This window comes from Rhinatrema bivittatum, chromosome 4, assembly GCF_901001135.1.
Source record: "Rhinatrema bivittatum chromosome 4, aRhiBiv1.1, whole genome shotgun sequence".
NCBI lineage: Eukaryota > Metazoa > Chordata > Amphibia > Gymnophiona > Rhinatrematidae > Rhinatrema > Rhinatrema bivittatum.
This window is the reverse complement of record NC_042618.1, coordinates 182,377,325-182,398,842: the sequence shown is the minus strand read 5'-3', so window position 1 is coordinate 182,398,842 and position 21,518 is coordinate 182,377,325. Positions and strand designations below refer to the sequence as shown.

The window sequence follows — 21,518 nt, the reverse complement described above, 5'->3', positions numbered from 1 at the left end:
TACTGGATGAGCACTGGGTGAATAGCTTGATGATTCTTTTTTCCTCCCAGTCTGGCACTGGATTGGCACTCAGTTCTCCAAACAATTACTGCTGTATTGGCACTGAGTCTCTCAGGATGAGTGAAACAGAGGTAGACTGGAAGATTTCCCAAAAAAGGCAACCTCCAGCCACTAAAACAAACTCCTTTCTTGCAAAAATACAGAACCTATCTCAGAGGACTATAGGTTTATCCCAGGACAAGCAGGATGCTAGTCCTCACATATGGGTGACATCATTGATGGAACCCTATTGCGGAAAACTTTCTGTCAAAGTTTCTAGAAACTTTTGACTGGCCCTGTGAGGCCACTGAGCATGCCTAGCATGCCATGATATTCTCTGCCACAGGGGTCTTTCTTCAGTCTTCGTTTTTCCGCGCTGCTGTAGGCATCGCGGAGCAGGAGCCTTGTGAGTTTTCTCACAGTGTTTTGCTGACTAAAAGTCACTTATTTTCTCATTCATTTTCTCCCAAGGGATCTCTCACGTTTCCACCGGCTGGTGAGTAATCGTAGTCTCGTTTTTACTCCTTGAGTAAAAACTGTTACGGGACCGGGCCGTGCCCCGGTTCCCCCTCCTACCTCGAGGCCGGTCCGGCCCGCAAGACGAGCTCCTCGGTCCCCGGAGCTTGGCTCGCAGCTTGCCGCGGCTCCTGCGAGGCGTCGGAGACGCTGCCGACTCCCGTCGCTGGCCCCGCCCCCTAGGCGCGCGTGCGGGGGCTTGTATCTTAAAGGGGCCAGCGCGGGAAAAATACAGGAAGTGCCTAGGATGACGTCAGACGCCCCAGGGTATAAGTACCCTGCACCTAGACCTCTCCAGTGCCTTACAACAAGGTTCCTGGACTCTGGTCTGCTGTTGCTGCGCTCTTGGATTGCTCTTCGTTCGACCCGGCTTGTCTCCTGACTCTCCTCCGCTTCATCCTTGGTTCTGGTTCTTCGTCCCGCTTCTGCTCTTCCCTGCTTGCTGGATTGATTCTTCTGGACTCCGACCTTGGACTGGCTTCGGACCGCTCTCTGGACTTCGACCCCTGGACTGGATTTGGATCGCCCTCTGGACATCGACCTCGGGATTGGCTGTGGACCGCTCTTTGGACTCAGACCCCTGAACCGGCTTTTGGATTTTTTCTACTTCTCTGCGGAGACTACCTACAACCTGCTGGAGGCGCCAGCCGTCTGGAACCCACGACCTGCAGGAGGTGCCTGCATCCAGACTATCTTCAAGTCTTCAGGGAAGTCGCCTAAGTCCCAGCAGCCGTGTCCCTACGGGCTCCTCCTGGGGGGACTTCGGCTTCCAGGGTGAATCTCCAAAAGTCCCAGCGACCGGACTCCTAAGGGCTCCTCCCGGGGGAGTACCGGCCTCCAGGGTGAAGACTCTTCCATCACCGGGGCCCAACGTCGTCCGTCCTCCCGCTGGGTATCGAGTCCTTGGTCGCATAGGATTCCACCGTAGTCCAGTATCGCAGCATACTCCGAGTTCCCCAAACCGCCTCCCGGTTGGGACACCTGCTGTGGAACTTCTACAGCACTCCGTCCTTGTTCCAACCGGTCCAAGGGTCCACGAACGTAAGAAAAACATTTTCTCTCATAATTTTTCCCTCATTTCATCGATGGCTGTCGATTTGAAATGGCTACTGGATTTAAAAAATGTCCTATCTGTAATCGGACAATGTCCATTACAGACCCACACCTCGAGTGTGTCCTTTGTTTGGGGGACAAACATGATGTCACAACCTGCCCTAAATGTGCAGAAATTACTCGGAATGGAAGAAAACTTCGCCAAGAGAAAATGGAGCATCTATTCCATCTACAGCTTTTGCCTTCTCCCTCGACATCGACAAAATCGTCTCCAGCCAGAGTCTCCAACCATTGCCAACGACATCGATAGCATCGACGAGGTCATTGGTCGAACACCGATCGAAACACCGTCATCGACATCGACACACATCAATACCGGCGGCGCTTCTCTTCCTGGAGGAACTGACCGCTAAGCGGCCAAAACTTCAGGAAACATCACTATCCTCGACGCCGGGGCCTTCACCTCGCGAAGAAACACCAGTGGCCGAACCTCCACAGGGCTCTGTGGAAGGAACATCGACGCTTCCACCACCACCGCGTTCAGCTGCTCTGCCTGCACCAGCTGTTCCGCAGGAATTGTCGGATTTCATCTGGCAAGCGGTGCTTCAGGCCCTTAAGGAGCAGATGTCCATTCTGGTGCCTTCGCCAATGCCGGTGTCTACACCGATGCCGGTTCCCGAACCGATGCCGGTGATTCCACCGAAGCTGGTGACTACACCAATGCCGACTACTCTGTCGATGCCAGTACCTACACGATGCCGACGATTCCGCCGATGCTGGTGCCTACACTGATGCCAGCACCACAGCCTAAAGTGATACTGGCACGACTCTCGATGACACCGAAGCCATCTTCGATACCGGACCCGATGCCATCGATGCCAATGACACCTGGGAAACCAGGGCATCCAGAATTAGCACTATATCAACTCATAATGAAGAGATTTGACGAAGTAGTCTGTGCTCTTCCTCCCAAGCCCCAAAAAGAACAGCCTGAAGGGATACCCCTCGATGACCCGCAACCAGGTCCTTCAGGGCTTCCTCGTTCACCTAGATCTTCTCCAATATCTCCTCATCAAGATGATCCATACGATACTTGGGACGATGGGCATACAGACACTTCCTCTGAAGTGGAAACAGATGCAAGAATTTATACCATCATTACCACAGCAACATCAAGAAGCAGCCCAAGCAATTATTCACAAAGGACTTGAGGCTGGCAAGCACGAAGTCCATGCTGCCTATGATGGATTTGAAACAGCATCCAGAGTGGTGGCATCTGGAATAAGTGCAAGATGTTGGGCATGGCTTAAAGCCTCGGACCTCAGGCCTGAAGTCCAGGAAAAATTAGTTGATCTCCCATGTCTTGGTGATAACCTTTTTGGTTCCAAGGTGCAAGATGCGGTTGCTCAATTGAAAGAGCACACAGAAACCCTGCGACAACTTTCATCGATTCCACAGGATCCAGCTACACAGTCATCTCGTTGGCCTCAAAGAAAAGAACCTAGAAGGCCCTTCTATCAACAGAGGCGTTATTACCCTCCAACATCAAGGGGCAGATCTACTAGGCCACAACAAAGAGCTCAGCCCAGACAACCTAGGGCGACTAGGCCTCAACCTCCGCCACAGACGGGACCGGCTGCTGGCTTTTGAGACCTTTCCCAGAGACCAAAGCCATCTCTTCAGTCCTCATCCAGATCTTCCAGTAGGAGGCCGAGTATCCTCCTTCTACAACCATTGGTTACAAATAACAACAGACCAATGGGTACTTGCAATAATATCTCGAGGTTACCAACTCAGTTTCCTCTCAATTCCAAGAGATTGTCCTCCGAGACCTCTTTCGCTAACAGAAAATCACATAATCCAATTGCAAGTAGAATTATCCACTCTTCTGAGAGCCAGGGCTGTACAGCCAGTGCCCCGGACTCAGCAGGGCAGAGGACGCTATTCCCGCTATTTCCTCATTCCAAAGAAAACCGGAGGCCTAGGTCCCATTCTAGACCTTAGAAATCTCAATAAATTTCTAAAGAAAGAAAAGTTCAGGATGGTTTCTCTAGGCACCATGCTTCCACTTCTTCAAACAGGAGATTGACTTTGTTCTCTGGATCTTCAAGACGCTTACGTTCACATTCCAATATTCCCTCCTCATCGCAAGTATCTGCGCTTCATGGTGGGTCATCAACATTTCCAATACAGAGTACTGCCATTCGGACTTGCCTCTGCTCCCAGAGCATTCACCAAATTTCTGGTAGTAATAGCAGCACACTTGCACAAGGAAAGTGTCCATGTCTTTCCCTATTTAGATGACTGGCTCATCAGAAGTCAATCTCAACAAGGAGCTCTGGCTTCTCTCAGTCGAACAATTACTCTACTTCACTCCATGGGCTTTCTCATTAATTATCAAAAGTCCCATCTCACTCCGTCTCACCTGCTTCAATTCATAGGAGCAGAATTGAACACCATCCTCTCAAAGGCTTTTCTACCCGAGGATCAGACAGAAACACTTTCCCTACTAGCAAACTCGATTCACTCACAGAAACAAGCAACAGCTCATCAGTTTCTAACCTTACTAGGACACATGGCATCCACAGTTCATGTCACTCCTATGGCAAGGTTAGCCATGAGAGTAACCAGTGGACTTTAAGATCACAATGGATCCAAGCCATTCAGCCATTGTCCTCTCCAATTCAAGTAACCCACCAGCTACGTTCCTCTCTACTTTGGTGGGCGAACAAGGACAATTTGCGCAAGGGCCTACCCTTCCAACAACCAGTCCCACAGATAACTTTAACTACAGATGCATCCACCTTGGGTTGGGGAGCTCACATAGACAATCTCCAAACCCAGGGTACTTGGACAAAACTCGAAGCAACATTTCCAATCAATTTCCTGGAACTTCGAGCTATAGGTTATGCGCTGCATGCGTTCAAGGACTGCCTTTCACACAAGACTGTTCTGATCCAAACGGACAACACAGTAGCCATGTGATACATCAACAAACAGGGAGGTACGGGCTCGTATCTCCTTTGTCAAGAAGCTGCACAGATTTGGGACTGGGCACTAACACACTCAATGTTTCTCCGGGCCACTTATCTGGCAGGCATTCACAATGTACTGGTGGATCGACTCAGTCATCAGTTCCATCCACACGAATGATCCCTGGATCCCTTAGTAGCGACCAGGATATTTCAACACTGGGAACAACCAACAATAGACCTCTTTGTGTCACACCTGAATCACAAAGTGGACAAATTCTGCACTCTATACAGACAGAATCACCAGCTAGCCAAGGACGCCCTTGCTTGCCCTTGGAACTCGGGCCTTCTATACATGTATCCTCCGATACCGCTCATAACCAAAACTCTAGTGAAGCTACAACAGGACAAGGGCTCCATGATACTTATAGCCCCGTATTGGCCTCGACAAGTATGGTTTCCCACACTTCTAGACCTTTCAATCAGGAATCCAATTCGCCTAGGTGTAGCTCCCACTCTAATAACTCAGGATCAGGGTCGGTTGCACCATCCCAACCTTCAATCCCTATCTCTGACAGCATGGATGTTGAAAGCTAGATTTTACAACCACTCAATCTTTCAACCAATGTATCTCAAGTGCTTATAGCTTCACGCAAACCTTCCACACGAAAGAACTAATCTTCAAAATGGAAAAGATTTACTTTGTGGTGCAGGCAAAAGAGTATTGATCCCTTCTCCTGCCCTACAACTTCTCTATTAGACTACTTATGCCATCTTTCACATTCTGGTCTCCAGACCTCATCTGTAAGAGTACATTTAAGTGCAATCTCTGCTTACCATAACAAGATGGGAGATGCACCAATATCAATACAACCTCTTGTCAGCAGATTTATGAGAGGTTTAACTCAACTTAAACCACCAATTCGGCCACCAGTCACAGAATGGGACCTGAATCTGGTCTTACAAGACTCATGGGTTCTCCTTTCGAACCCATGAATTCTTGTGATGATAAATTTCTCACATGGAAGACTATCTTCCTCATAGCCATTACATCGGCTAGAAGGGTTAGTGAGTTACAAGCACTTGTCACGTACTCACCCTACACAAAATTCTTACATGACAGAGTGGTTCTCCGTACACATCCAAAATTCCTTCCCAAAGTAGTTACGGAATTCCACTTTAACCAATCCATAGTTTTACCCACATTCTTTCCAAGGCCTCATTCACACCAAGGAGAACAAGCCTTACATACCTTGGACTGTAAGCGTGCGCTAGCATTTTACTTAGACCGCACTGCAGTCCACAGGAAATCCACTCAACTCTTTGTATCTTATGATCCAAACAAACCGGGTAAAGCAGTGGGTAACATACTCTATCCAGCTGGTTATTTATTTATTTTATTTAAAAACTTTTCTATACCGTCGCTAAGTTATGTACCATCGCAACGGTTTACAAATAGGCACAAATAGGTATATATAGGTAGGTATCGTACATTCTAACAAGTGCCAACTAAAAACGGTTACAATATCATTAATAAAGTTAAATTTTTTGGTAGTGATGGATTAGTCTGGGAAAGTTTATTGAGGTACTTTATTTCGGTCTATTTCTCTACCATATTATGTATTTATAATATCGTGATGCCATTTATTGTTAGCTGCGTTTTTCTGTATTTTTCATTCTCTCTCTCCCTCTCTACCCCACTGTTTCTTTTGGAAAGGCTTGCTTAAAGAGCCATGTCTTTAAGGTTTTCTTAAAGGATTTGATGTCACTCTGTAATCTGAGTTCAGTGGGCATTGTGTTCCATAGAAAGGGCCCAGCCAGTGATAAGGCCCTTTCTCTTACTTGGGTTAGTTTTGCTGATTTTACTGTAGGGATTGTTAGTAGTGCCTTGTTAGCCGAACGAAGGTTCCTTTGTGGGACATGGACTCTTAGAGCTGGTTAGCAGATTGCATACAGTTTTGCTATGAAAAAGCAGGCCTTCCTCTCCAAGGATGAGTAAAGGCGCATTCAGTAAGAGCAATGTCAACCTCAGTAGCACACTATCATTCAGTGCCAATTCTTGACATATGTAAAGCAGCAACATGGAGTTCACTTCACACCTTTGCTGCTCATTACTGTTTAGACAAGCAGGGACGAGAAGATTCAGCCTACGGACAATCTGTCTTAAAGAACTTGTTTCCAGTTTAATCCCAAATCCTTCTACATCCAATCTGCTGTGATCTTCAGCTGCCTCATTTTCAACAACAATACATTCTGTTGCTTCACTACAAAATGACTCAGCCTCTAGCTTGCTAATCACCCATATGTGAGGACTAGCATCCTGCTTGTCCTGGGATAAAGTAAAATTGCTTACCTTGTAATAGGTGTTATCCCAGGACAGCAGGATGTAGTCCTCACGAAACCCACCCGCCACCCCGCGGAGTTGGGTCTGATACATTTATTATTTTATTTTTGTTAAAGATAATTGCTACATACGAGACTGAAGAGAGACCCCTGTGGCAGAGAATATCATGGCATGCTGGGCATGCTCAGTGGCCTCACAGGGCCAGTCAAAAGTTTCTAGAAACTTTGACAGAAAGTTTTCCGCAATAGGGCTCCATCAATGATGTCACCCATATGTGAGGACCCAAAAAGCACAAAGGAAGGCGATCTATGATAGCCGTCAGGTTAAAAAGAAGAAAATAGATGCCTGTAGTGTAGAATAAATCCTTTATTGGAGAGGAGACACAAGGGTAGCCCGACTCTGGCCGAGTTTCGCCGTTTCAAAACGGCTGCCTCAGGGGCTTACATCAATCTTCTTGAGTTCATTAGTTATGTGCAAACTAAGAATGAAAGGTGATCATATAGAAAATCATATGATCTCTTATGCTGCTCCGTCTTAAAGCGTTCACAAAAAACCACTCTCCACTTGTAAAGTCTACACTACAGGCATCTATTTTCTTCTTTTTAACCCATATGTGAGGACTACATCCTGCTGTCCTGGGATAACACCTATTACAAGGTAAGCAATTTTGCTTTTCTCAAGGACTTGAGCAAACTCTCTCTGGAAAAGAAGAGTGGACAAAAATGTTGTTCCAAAACAAAATTACCAAAAGACAGAGTATGAGTTAGCAGCAAATCACTCACCTAATATCTAGGCTCCTCACAAGACTTGGAGCCTGCAGATTTCATAAATGGGAAAAGGAGGTAGAAAGCACATGTTTTCTCAAACTCCAGTTTAAAAGTCTACAAAAACTACTCTCTGATATAGAACAGAATTGGATGATTACAGCAAACTCTCATCAGGGTGGATAGATGATACACTGCTCTGGCCTACATTGCATAGCATGACATTTCTATAGAGACATACTTCTTAGTAAGGTTCCATACTGGGCCTTATATCTTTTAATAGAATGCTTTCATTATGGTACTAGTGACCACAGATGATTCTTCCCATAGAATGGAATTAGATTTGAGTATAGTTAGTTGATTTTGGTTTTGTTGGTTATGACAGGATGTTTCCTTTTTATTTGTATTATGTATGTTTGATTTTATGATTTTGATTTAGTTGTATTTTTTTATATAATTGTATTATTTATATGCATCATGTTGATATTATGAAATGTTTTATTGTACACTGCTTTGGGTAGTCTGACGAAGTGGGGAAGCAGTTTATAAAAATTATGAAATAAATAATTTGGCTCTACATGGATTCTACTAAACTTGTTCTGATTTTGCCATTTGGTATTGTGAAAGGGCAAAATATGACTGTTATTCCCAGTCAAAATATTTTTTTAGCTTTGAGAATTTTTTGTGAGGTAGAAGTTAACTGTCATGATAAATTGTCAAGGACTCCAATTTGAATTGAATCATATTTGATTAGATTATATTTGGATCAGAATTGGAAAGGGTTTTGTTTGTCTAGTTTTGATCTGGTGGAAACTGGTTTTCTTTTCTTTCAGAAAATTTATTGACTTTAATGCTGATTATTCATATTGTAAAAATAATTTCTATTTGTTTACTGATGACTCTCTTCAATGTAAATTTGTTTACAGCAAATACTAAAGCTTGTGTTTTTAGAATTTAGCCAAATACACAAAATGCAATTTACTGCTTCATTACTGATACATGCGTTTTAACAAAATATTTACTAAATAAAATCAGTTCTAAAGTTGTAACATATATTGTGTATCTGGGACAGTAATCAGTCTGGAAAAATTTGTAATATGTCTAAAAAATGAATTATTCTTTTTTAAATCTTGTAGATGGAAAAAGTTGAGGCAGATCTACTCAAATCAAAAGTTCTTCGTGAGAAACAATCCAAGGAGTTCGCCTTGCAAATTGATGAGCTCAAGCAAAGATATGAGCAACAGGTCAGTCTATTAGTGATCTTTGGCAGAGTAATCCCTGTCGCACTGGGTTTCGCTGAGGCTGTAGAATCATTTAAGCTTGACATTAGTATGCATTTGATTTTTATTCTGAAGTGCAAAAGTCTATTCTATAGTCTAAGCCGTATTCTATGTATTATACTGAAGCTTCTTTAACTTTCAGTATATCTCTTTCACTGCTCCTGATCACTACAAAGAATACCACAATAAAACAGGCAAGAAAAATATAAAAATCCAATCAATAGTTTGTCGACTTAGATGAAAGCATCTTTCGACTTTATAAAGGCAGAGAATGTATAGTGACATTGTCTTTCTCAGATCTATGGCAACCCTGCTTTCTTTTCTTGGTTTTTTTCAAAAATCGTGACAGAAAAAAATATCTCTTACTCTATGGCTTTTGCTAAGTACTTAATTTTAAAAGATCATTGCAAACTGACTCTGTGTAATATCTGTCTCTTTTCATTGCAAGTGGCTTCTTATCTCTTTCCATCATTCCTAAAACTATCTCTTCTGTGACAAGTTTTCTAAAAATAAAATAAAATAAGCAAAAAAAAAAAAACCATAGGAATAAAAAGCACACATGGAATGTTACAATATATGTCTGTGCTCTCCTTTGTTTACATACTTATCTATTGTTACTTAATCATACGAGAGAACCCAGTTTGATGTTGAGTGGTTTTTCACTGTACAGTAAACTACTGTAAAATGTTTATGTTCAGAATTTTTATTGAGTTTACAATTTATATACATTAAAAATTTAAAAGAAATGCAATAGAATACAAATTAAGCCATTATAAAGCAAAGTTTCAACATAACAAAAATCAACTGTAAAATATTTAATCTTAATTGCTACCTGAATTGGACTACATTGAGAAATGGTCTAGAGTCTGGCAGCTTTGATTTAGTGCTAAAATAATACAGAGTCATACATTTGGGCTGCAAAAACAAGGGAGTAGTACATTATAGGGGATTAAATGCATGAATCAAGAGTGGGATCTGAGGGTGATCATATCTGATAATCTCAAAATGGCCATACAAGTTTGAGATGGCAGTGGCAAAAGCCAGAAAGATGGTTAGATTCATAGGGATAGGAATGGTCTGCAGAAATCACGGTGGTGATATTGTCTTTGTAATAGTCCTTGGTGAGACTTCATTTGGAATACTGTGTACAGTTCTGGAGACCACATCTTCAAAAGGATATGAATCAGTTGGAGTTGGTCCAGAGAGTGGCTGCTCAAATGGTCAGTGGTCTTCATTGTAAAGTATATGGGGACAAACTTAAAGATCTAAACATGTATCCCTAGAACAGGGAGGTCCCCAAACTTTTCAACAGAAGGGTGACATAGGACATTTCATATCACCAAGAGGGCGGGGAGAAGTAGTCCTCTGCTGAGTTTATTTTATTTAAAAAATGTATTTATTTAAAATATTTATAATCTACCCATCTACCATTCTGAGCGGTTAACAAATAAACCTTCATAAATAAATGTAGATAAAATTCTCAGCACATAAAAAATAAAAATATAAAAAAAACACTAATATTTAATAAAAACAGAAGACAAAATCTAGCAATCTAAAAATTTAAAGATCATCTATCCATTTAAATTTGTAAAATCCCTTTGAAACATATTTTTAAGAGCTTTCTAAATTGTAATAGGACTCAGTTTTTTCTTCCTGAAGCAGAGCATTTCACAGCAGTATGCTGAGTTTGGGGGGGGGAAGGAGGGAAAGATCTCCTTGGAGTTGTTTGAAGAATTTGGGGGTTGGGGGGAGGGCCATGTCTTGACTTTTCAGTGACAAAATGCTGGGGAAGAGGGAAGCAGAGAGCAAGGTTCCCAAGGGTGTGGAAGATAGCATCAGTAATAATGTTTCTAGATGGCAACCCTGCTACACCCCCAGCAACCTTTCCCCCTGCCTCCCCACCCCCCCCCTTCCATTTTCCCAATATCTGCCCATGTAAGGAAGTAGGAGGCAGGGAGGGAGAAGGGTAAATGGATATCAGGATGTGTTGTTTTTGTGTGTGGTGCATTCTCTCTTCTACACATACCCCCAGACACTCTCTCTTCCTCCGTATTTCCTTCCCCTTTCTCATCACTTTCCTCTATCCCTTCCCCTTTTTCCTTTTCTCTCATTTCCCTTTTTTTCAATATACCAGATTCATGGTATGCTCCAAAAACATCCTCTGGAGGTGCTAAACCAGGAAGAGATTCTTTGATTTGATATCTGGGTTACAAAAACAATGATTTATGTGTTTTGTGCCTCCAAAATGCGCATCCTTAAGGGATGATGTTCATGCCCCTTTCCCCACAGCTCCAAAGAGGTGACAGAGTAGTTGGGAGTTCCAGAAACTAGCATCCATACCTGGCTTTCTCTGGTAGCCCTTCAGAACCCACAGCTTAAAACTGCCAGTGCCTTCCTTCCCGTTGGCTGCACTGCCATTCAGAATTGCTAAATACTTCTTATGGCTGTGCTGCAGCTTCTCTTACTGTCTTTGGCTGCAGTGGCTCCACCTGTTCAAGAAGCACTAATACCAGCAATGCATAACTCAGTCAATCAATGGTAGTTTTGCACCGGTATGCCCAATCCATATCACTCTGATTTGCAGCCACATGCTCTTCCAACTTTAAGTATCTGAGCTGGTTGTAGTAGCAGAATGCTTTCTCTCTGCCACTGCAGGCCAGATCGAACACCTTCTGCTGTTGCTGATGGACTCTAAATGAAATTCAGACAAAAGCCACATCTGATCCTTGGGCCATAGTTTGGTGACCCCTGCCCCTAGAGGAAAGTTGGTATAGGGGGATTATGATAGAAATATTTAAATACTTCCAAGGTATCAAAGCACAGGAAGCAGGCCTCTTTTAATGGAAAGGAGACTCTGGGATGGGATGAGGGTGAAAGGGGGTAGTCTCAGAAGTAATCTAAGGAAATACTTCTTTACAGAGAGGGAAGTTGGACAGGCTCCCAGTAGAGGTGGTGGAGACAGTATCTGATTTAAGAAAGCATGGGATAAGCACAGGAGATTTTGGAAGGAGAGATAGGGATTATAGAACTGAAATGAATTGCTGGTGAGGTTGGGCAGACTAAATAAGCAACGGTCGTCTTCTGCTGTCATGCTTGTATATTTCATTGATTTCTGGTAATGCAGAGTTAACTGGTTAATGTCAAGATCAAGTGCCAAAATAGACCACATCTCTTGCCAGTTAAACAATAATAATTTCTAAAAATGAAAGCAATCACCATTTTTGGAAAAGGAACATGGATCCATTAAATGTCCATTTAAGCAAATTCACAGCACTTGGGAAAAGCTTGCTTGTTTATTTTTTTTTTTTTTAAAAACCATCTAACCTGTCTATCCACAATTCTATCTTAAATTAGGTAATTAGGTTTAATACATTTCCAAAGAATAATACTTTCCTTGGAGGGGAAAAATATCATATACTGTATATATACCCTTTCTAGGTTTGGTAAAGAGTTGTTATTCTAAATAACTTTATATTATAATAGTAGATCAAATTCAGTTTCTTTTTCTGTTAATTGACTGTTTAGCATTGCTGGACTTCAGGTTTTGTTTATGGTGAGCTCTACTTTTCCTTGCATATAATAAGGCTCATGTTAGATGTTTGTGAGCACTGTATTTTTAGGAAAGCATTCTTTACCATAATACCACATCCTCAGTAAGATTTCAAAGGCATTCCTTTTATCATCTGCCAGTTTTTCATTTTCCTGTTGCTAAGATGTCATTTGATTCATAATTTGTGATCTATCAGTGTGCAAAAAATGATAAATAAATGACTCACGGGTTGTACTTTAATAGTTTATCACAGAACTTTTTTGTAATAGTGATTTTATAGAGGGTTTTAATTTCATTGCAGCTTTCAAGTAATATTACAGAACTCAATACTGAAGGCTGAGTGGTTTGTAGATATTATTATAAAAAGTAAAAAACCTCTAAAATGAGAAATATTTTATAGCATTTTTATCATTTTCCCCCATTGTACAATAATTTGCCTTGTTTTAAGAACTTAAATTAAACAGCAAATTATAAAAATACCAGTGAAACTTTATTTAAAGTGCTTGATACAAAAAAAGAGCCCGTTGTTTGTGTATAGTACAACATTTCAAAAGCACAACCTTGAAGCTGTATAGGCTGCTAAAAAGTTACATGCGAGAAATTTCCATGAACATGCAAGAAATTTCACTGCTGTGTAGATGCTGCCTACAATTATCATGCCGAACGTTTTAGAGGTCTGCACTGCTTTGATTCCATGGCTGACAATTCCTAAGCCTCATGCTTATAAGTCCCTAGCTTCCTTGGGAAGAGCCATGGTGGAAGAAATACTTGCTACCATATGGCACATGCTTTTCTCTAATCAGTGTTTGAGTAATGGCACAGATGTCATGATAACACACAATGAATGGGCCAGTCAAGCATGTAATAATTGTTGTGGTGCTCCTTCCACAATGGTTGGTGATATGGAAGCTGAGAGTTTATAGGTATGCTATATTAAAAAGCAACAAATAATTAAAGTAAGATTTTTCATTATCTTAGGTCATAATAGTCTACTAGTATTCTTTTAAAGCACTGCCAGTAAATTGTTTTCTTTAAGACAACATGAAAGTTTATTTTGTAAGATACTAATCTCAAGAGATAAAGTAAAAAATAAAGGTCAGTAAATGAATTGCAAGGGTTACCTTTTTATTGGACTAAGCTAGTACATTTGTGATTAGCTTTTGAGAGTATGGAGATGTCTATGACTTGCTATTCTGTATCACCATTTTTTCCCTCCTAGCCTTGCCTTCCTCTTACATGCAAATGCACTGAGCCAGCCAGCAGTATGTTTTTCAGGCATGTTCAGGGGCAAAAAATGTTTTGGTTTGTTTATTTGTTTCATAGGTCACAATCATTTTGGTTCATTTCAAATAAAAAAAAAGTGTTTATTCATTCATTTCCCATTATAGACAATTTGAATTCCCAAATTGGGTTTTTCTAATTTTTTTGAATAAAAATTGGGGGTAGACATCATCAGAAGAGTGAAGGCATGCCTAACATCAAAACTATGTCAACATGGCACCAAAAATAGCATGAAGATTCCAAGAACCTGCAATGTGGCAAAACAGTACTAGAGGTGACAACACTTCTCTATGAGAGGAGCAAATCAGCAGTAAGAGTGACCAGTACACTCCAAGGCTCAAACATTGGACAAAAGGGCTTCAATAACAATGGCATTGACCCTTGAAGGCTGCACAAAAGAGTCAAAGTGACACCAAGTGTGGCATGAAGAGCTCAAGCACCATGAAGGGTGAACGAAACATCAAAAGAAGCAGGAAAACCCACAAGGTAGTGATTGAGGTTCAAAATAACATAAAGAGTGGCATGAATATCCCAAAGCATCATAAGTGGTGCAAAGCTGCTGCCCATAGTGGCAAAAACACTCCAAGGCTCTAAATAAGCGGCAAAGTGCACCAACCAATTTGGTACAAAGTTCTAGGCCAGGAGAAGCCAAAGGACATTCCTGGAGGAGGCTTGGTGTCATTTCTGTATGGCATCATTAGGTGAAAGAGCTGGTTATTCAGGCTTGGGATTGACTTTGCTTTTTCCTGTGTATAATTTGATTTTCAGCCTTGTCAGTATTATTTGCCTCTTCCACCTCCTCATTATAGGCTAAAATGCTACTGATTTGAGGCACCAAATGCTCCTCAGCCACTAGCTGGTTTTTATCCTGTGATTCATGGAATCCAGAATGCAATTCTTCTTCTGAATCAGCTTGTGTAAATACTGCCTCCATTAACTGAGAAGCACTAATAATAGAGGAGCACAGTCCTGGATTTGGGAGCTGCACTTCTGTTGCTTCTGCCTTTTGCTGTTGCTGTAGCTAACTATGGAAAGTAGTAATTAAATAATAATGCTAAGTATAAGGAGCAATCATCAGATTGCTAGGGCAAGACCAAAAGTTAGCAAGTACTGTAGGGGAAGGGGATTTGGAAAGAACCTCGAAGATAATCAGAGCAGAGGAGGAAGAATCCTAAGGTATCAAGAGTGATTGGTGTGGCAGCAGCAGCAGTGGCACTGGCAATTAAAATCAGAAGTGGTAGGAGCAGGCAATAAGCAAAAAGATTGACAGCAAGGCCCCAAAATGTACCATGAGGGCTGTGTCAGAAGGAGGAATGTTATCAAAAGCCTAAGGCACCAAGAGAGGTAAAGTGGTACTAGGAATGGAATAAAGGGCCCCAGGTTCCACTAGTGATGCAGCAAATGTGCAAAGCATCAGATCGCCAGGGCAAGACCAAGAGTTGGCAAGTATCATAGGGAAAGGGGATTTGGAAGGAATCTCGATGATAGCTGGAGCAGAGAATGAAGCACCCTAAGATACTAAGAGTGGGTTGGAGTGTCAGCAGCAGCAGTGATGCTGGTGATTAAAATTGGTAGGGGCAGAGCAACACAGCAAGAATAGTGGCAGTAAAGCCTCAGTTTGTACTGTGAGGGTTGAGGCAGGAGGAAGAATGGCATAAAACTCCCAAGGCATAGAAAGTAGGGAATCGTAACTATCACAACAGCATCAAACCCTCAAGGCATAGTGTGCAAGGAATTGCAAGCAGCACAAGGCCACAAAACCCCCAACTTGTAAGTGTGCAGGTAATTGCAGACTGCATAAAGGCATCAAAACAGCCAAGGCTTAGAGTGCGGGAAATCGCAAACAGCATAAAGGCATCAAAACCGTGGGAAATATGAGAGGGTCAAAGGAGATCATCAGTAGTTGTATAAACAGACCAAGGCAGTAAAGGTAGCTTTGACAATGGCATGAATATCCCCAAAGGAACTGCAAAGCGGCAAAATGGTACCTTAAGGGGCAGAATGGCACCATAAGAGTGCCAGGAGCAAGCAGGACTGTAATAGTGTCAGGCTTATACAGCAAAGTGTAAAACCAGATAAGAAAAGGGATGAGAGAAGAAACTTAAATTTTCTTTTCTTTTTTCACATTTTTATTTTGGGGACAAGACAGTATAATAAAGAAAGAAGTAGGATAGGAGAACTAGGCTGGGTTCCAAGTAGCAAATAACACGAGGCATCAAAACCCCCATGGTGCTGTATCAGGGGCATGGCAGCTAAACAGAGTGTCAACAAGATCCACAGGATTGTACATTAGGAGCATGGCAGCTGGGCAGAGTGGCAGCAAGACCCTTATGGTGGTATATCTGAGGTTTGTCAGCCAGGCAGAGTGGTAGCAAGACCCCCAAGATTCTTTCAGTCATCTTGCCACTCACATGGAAATTATGGAAAGCCCACTAAAGACTTGGGGGCGGATTATGCCCTGCGCACGTAAATCCGGCCGGATTTACACGCGCAGGGCCCTCGCGTGCCGGTGCACCTATTTTGCAGAGCCCCGAGACGCGCGTAAGTCCCGGGGCTTCGTAAAAGGGGCGGGGAGGGGGCGTGTCGGGGGCGTTCCTGAAATGACGCGGCGTTTCGGGGGTGTGATGCGGAGTTTCAGGGGTGGGCCAGGGGGGGTGTGGCGCCGGCCCGGGGGCGTGGTCGAGGCCTTCGGACCAGCTCCCGGGTCGGGTGATGGCGCGCCAGCAGCCCGCTGGCGCACGCAGATTTACATCTTCTTTTAGCAGGCGTAAATCTGCAAAGGTAAGGGGGGGGGTTAGGTAGGGGAAGGGAGGGGAAGGTGGGGGGAGGACGAAGGAAAGTTCCCTCCAAGGCCGCTCCGAAATCAGAGCGGCCTCGGAGGGAACAGGCAGCGCGCGCTGGGCTCGGCGTGCGCAGGTTGCACAAATGTACACCCCCTTGCGTGTGCCGACCCCAGATTTTATAAGATATGTGCGGCTATGCGCGTATCTTATAAAATCCAGCGTACTTTTTTTGCGCCTGGTGCGCGAACAAAAGTACGCGATCGCGCAAATTTTTAAAATCTACCCCAGATTGATTTTCAAAAAGATCAACTCTGGTGACAGCCTTGAATGATGAGGAGTTACAATGTCCCCTTCCATTGAGAAGACATGTTTACTGGGCACTCTGATTGGTGGGTAGGAAAGATAATGCTGAGCCACCTTAGCTAGATTTGATCAGACTTGTGCACCCAATATGCCAATGGACCAGTGTCCATGTCCTTGATGGGCTCTGTTAGATAACATGTCACAGAAGTTTCTGCTAGGGGTTCCTTTGTGGGGGTAGGGTGAGGGTCTCTCTTGACAGCTGCTTTAGCTATGGCTTGTGTCAGGAGAGATGGTTCTATGGAGGCAACATGGCTGTGGTGCAATGAGATGGGGAAGGAACTGGTAGCTGACAGGTTTCTGCTCGTGCTTGCACTACTCACTGAGATGTTCATTTTGTCTTGTGCTACATTCCCACTGTTCCACTACCTCTGGTGCTTCTGTTTATGCATCCTAGCTGCCAATATCTCCTTCAGGTATGTAAAATGCTGGGACTGGAAGGTGAGATTCCTTTTCACCCATAGATCACAAAGCATGGCAAGCATGTATGTATTGTTTCCCAGTGTGTAGACAGATGGACATAGGACGGGGGGGGGGGGGGGGGGGGTTATGCACCTCTGCCAGATGGAGATGGAGCAAGCTGATGTCACAGTATATATACTCCTGCAGTGACATCAGCCTGCCAGTATTCTCCGTCTCCAGCAAATGGTAGACATGCATTTCACTATGGGGATTGCTTTAGATTTTAGAAGGACAATTAAAAAAAAAAGCCCCACTCTCCTGCGGTGATATCAGATGGTCCCTCCCCCAGTTGAGAATTCCTGAGGTGATTTCTGTGGTCCCTCAGATGTGTGCCTTGGTCCGGTAGCTGGTTTTCCACCATCATGGACTTAGCTGATTGTACAGCTTAAAGGCAGTGGGTGCAGGAAGCCGAGTGTGGAGGTGACGGCAAATGCCCTTTCCCCCCACAGCTGAAGACTGCCTGTGTACTCAGTCGGGAAGGGCTGAGCTCAGGTAAGTTTTAAAAAAAAGTGAAAAAAAGTCAGAGACAGTGTAGAGGGTTTTGTAGGACTTCCTCTTGTTTCCATGCTTGGCACGCCATTCTGACATTCTTTCCTGCTCCTGTGGGGGTTAAGGGAACAGGGCAGCATGGCGGGTTGAGCAGCCTGGGTGGGCTAGGCCCAACAGTTAGTCTTTTTCTTGCGCGCCCCATGGTAGGCCGCAGCTGCATTTTCACGCACTTCTCTGCTTGTTCAACTGTCCTCTACAGGAACATTAGTGTGCACAGTGCATCCGACTGCCTACAATTTGTGCACTCAGTTTTGGGCACACTTCATTTGCGTACATTTTTTAAGCATATTTGTGGTGCGCCCAAATTTTGGTGCACTGTTTGTGCGTTTGTTTTGTGCACATAAAATTTGTGTTCTTTAAATTTTTCAGCGCTAGCCGGCTGGACGCATATTCTCAGTCGATTGATGAACTAATGGCGCCGGTGAACAAGAAACCTAAGCGCCTTTCTGTGTTGCCTGTCATATTCGGGCATCTCTGCCTGGAGTGCCCTCTAACGTGTCAGTGCTGCTTAGAGTCTCAGGGAGAATTGTCTTTCTTTGATTTTGCTAAGCCTGATTGTTCCCAGCCTGATGATGGTCTGGCTAAGGATTTGTCTGGCGGTATGCCGGACCTTGGAGCTCCCTTGACTGATTCCTCCACAGGAGATGGCAGCTCAGTAGGCCCCACTCCAGTACCTTCTGGTTTTGCCCTGGATCCTTCTGCCTTTTCTTAAGTAGTTTTTTTCAAGGACTGCAATCCTTTCTTCAGGTACGGTCCTCAGTTTTGACCAATCCTGTAAGGTCAGATCCTCAGCCGGTGGCCCCCTCCCTTTCCAGTCCTATGTTTAAGCGCCGAAGCACGCCTTGGTTAGCTGCAGGTATTCCCAACAGGAACCCGGATGGCACTGATGATGAGACAGATCCTGACTTTCTGGAAGATGGGGAAATTCCTCTGGGACTGGAACCATTATTGGACCATGTTGCGGTTCTTTCATAGAGATGAACTGCCAGCGTGATTTCCCAGACCTTGAAGATGCTAGAAGTACATTGGGGCAGACTCCATGTCTGAGCAAAAGAGGAATCACATTTTGGGTTTTTTTGCGTAAAGCCTCTTGTTTTTTCCCTGTTATGGAAGCCATTCAAGAATTGATTGATCTTGAATGGGATGCTCTGGAGGCAAATTTGAAAGGGGCTCAGAAATTGGAAGGCCTGTACCCCCCCCCCGTCCCTGCACCCCCTGGTGAGAGAACGTCTGCATTTTCTGAAAATGGATGCGCCATGAAAATGGATGTGCCATGAAAATGGATGCCATGAAAATGGATGCGCCATGAAAATGGATGTGCCATGTCTAAGTGGACGACTATTCCCTTGGAGGGAGGAGCAGCCTTTAAGGATGTGCATGATAGGAGACTTGAGGCCATTCTCAAACAAGTATTTGAAGCAGTGGCAATGACATTGCAGATTGCTTCCCATTTCCCCTGGTGACTTGCTCTTGTCTGCTTCTCTCTCAGGAAGTTGATGATTCTGGGGTGTACTCCAGAGCAGGTATGAAACCCGCTGCTGCCTTTTTAACAGATGCGGGCTATGATTTGGTCCATACTTGGCTAGGGGAGTGGCTTCAGTAATAGCAGCCAGACGTCAATTATGGCTGCATAATTGGTCGACTGACACAACCTCCAAAGCTAATCTTACGAAGTTGCCCTTTAAAGATTCCCTCTTATTCGGGAGCAAGTTGGAGAAACTGGCCAGTAAGTGGGGTGAATCCCTAGTTCCTTGGTTGCCAGAGGATAAGAAATAGTTTCAGTACCCGTTTGGTATGAGGGGTTGTCTTAGGGGTTCCAACTTATTTCGTCCCTACAGAGAGTCGACCTTTCAGAGGACTCAAGTCTTTCAGCAGGTCTCAGTCCTTTTGTGCCAGACAATCCAAGAGAGGCATGGGCTCGGGTGGTGGATCCTCCCGAGCCTCACAATGAAGGTTTGCCAACCCACCCCCAGAGATAAAAGATAGGGGGACGGCTCTCTCTCTTTTATCAGAGGTGGGTCAAAATCACATCAGATCAGTGGTTCCTGGAGGTGATACGAGAACGATATGCATTGGAATTTCACAGTGTTCCTCAAGATGTGTTCATGGTGTCTTCTTGCCATTCTTCACAGAAGAAGCAGGCAGTAGAATCTACCCTGTCAAAGCTCCTCAGACTGAGGGCTGTAGTTCCAGTACCTACATCTCAGGAAAGTATGGGGTGATATTCCATTTATTTTCTTTTGCCCAAGAAGGAGGGCTCCTTTCATCCCATCCTGGATCTCAAAGGAGTCAACCGTCATTTGCAGGTGACTCATTTTCACATGGAAACCTTGCGCTCAGTGATAATGGCCTTGTAGTCAGGGAAATATCTGACCTCTCTGGATCTGTCCGAGTCCTACCTCCATATTCCCATCCAATTGGAGCACCAATGTTTTCTGTGTTTCATGGTACTGGGACACCAGTATCAGTTTCAAGCAATGCCTTTTGCTCTAGCCACTGATTCCAGAAAGTTTTCCAAGGTTATGGTGGTGGTGGCATCAGAATTGAGAAAGGATGGGATCCTAGTATACCCATATTTGGACGACTGGCTGATTCAAGCCAAGTCTGTGGAAGAGAGCTGCCAGGTGACCCACAAGGTGATCTCCTCATTGCAGGAGCTTGGTTGGGTAGTGAACCTAGCCAAGAGTAGTCTTCAGCCTTCTCAGTCATTGGAGTACCTGGGTGTTCAGTTTGACAAGAGGCAGGGCAAAGTTTTCCTGCCAGAAGCTCGGATTCAGAAGTTAATGTCGCAGGTGCGTCTTTTGGTGAACACTATATGCCCGACAGTTTTAATGGCGGCAACCCTGGAAGTGGTGCCGTGGGCAAGAGCACATATGCATCCTTTTCAGTGCTCCCTGCTGTCTCGTTGGAACCCACAGTTGCAGGACTATTCGATTCGGCTCCATTTGCCGATGGAAATCTGCTCTCACCTGCTGTGGTGGTTGCAGGGGGTTCATCTGAGAAAGGGAGTTTCCCTGTCGTCACTGGACTGGTTGATACTTACGACAGATGCGAGTCTCCAGAATTGGGGAGCACACTGTCAGTAATTAACGGTGCAAGGGCGCTGGAACACAGAAGAGTCTCTCTAGGAACTTCAATTGCTGGAAGCCAGGATGGTTCGATTAGCGTGCTTGCAGTTCAGCAACAGACTGCAGGGTCAAGAGTTCTGAATAATGTTGGACAATGCAATGACAGTGGCTTACATCAGTCAGCAGAGAGGAACCAAGAGCCAGTAAGTGTCGCTGGAAATAGATCTACTTATGGTATGGGGCGGAAGGGCATCTCCAGATGATCTCGGCCTCTCATATTGCAGGAAAAGACAATGTAAGAGCAGACTTTCTCAGCTGGGAGAGTCTGGACCCGGGAAATTGGGTGTTGTCAGATGAGACATTTCAGCTGATAGGGGATCACTGGAGCCTTCCGTTCCTAGACCTGTTGGTGACTTCTCGCAATGCGAAGGTTCTTTGCTTCTTCAGTCGCAGGAGAGATTCAAAGTTCTTGGGTATTGATGCTCTCATACAAGACT

General features: G+C 44.1%; 1 protein-coding gene across 6 annotated transcripts in view; it reads left to right on the top strand.

The window, feature by feature from the left end:
• Positions 1–21,518, top strand: part of CEP112 (centrosomal protein 112) — a 1,022,051-nt gene that overhangs the window by 575,423 nt on the left and 425,110 nt on the right. For all 6 annotated transcript variants that reach the window (XM_029599329.1, XM_029599330.1, XM_029599331.1 and 3 more), the window contains one exon: positions 8,825–8,932. In XM_029599329.1, the coding sequence (XP_029455189.1) occupies positions 8,825–8,932 (108 nt within the window). The remainder of the gene's footprint in view (positions 1–8,824; positions 8,933–21,518) is intronic.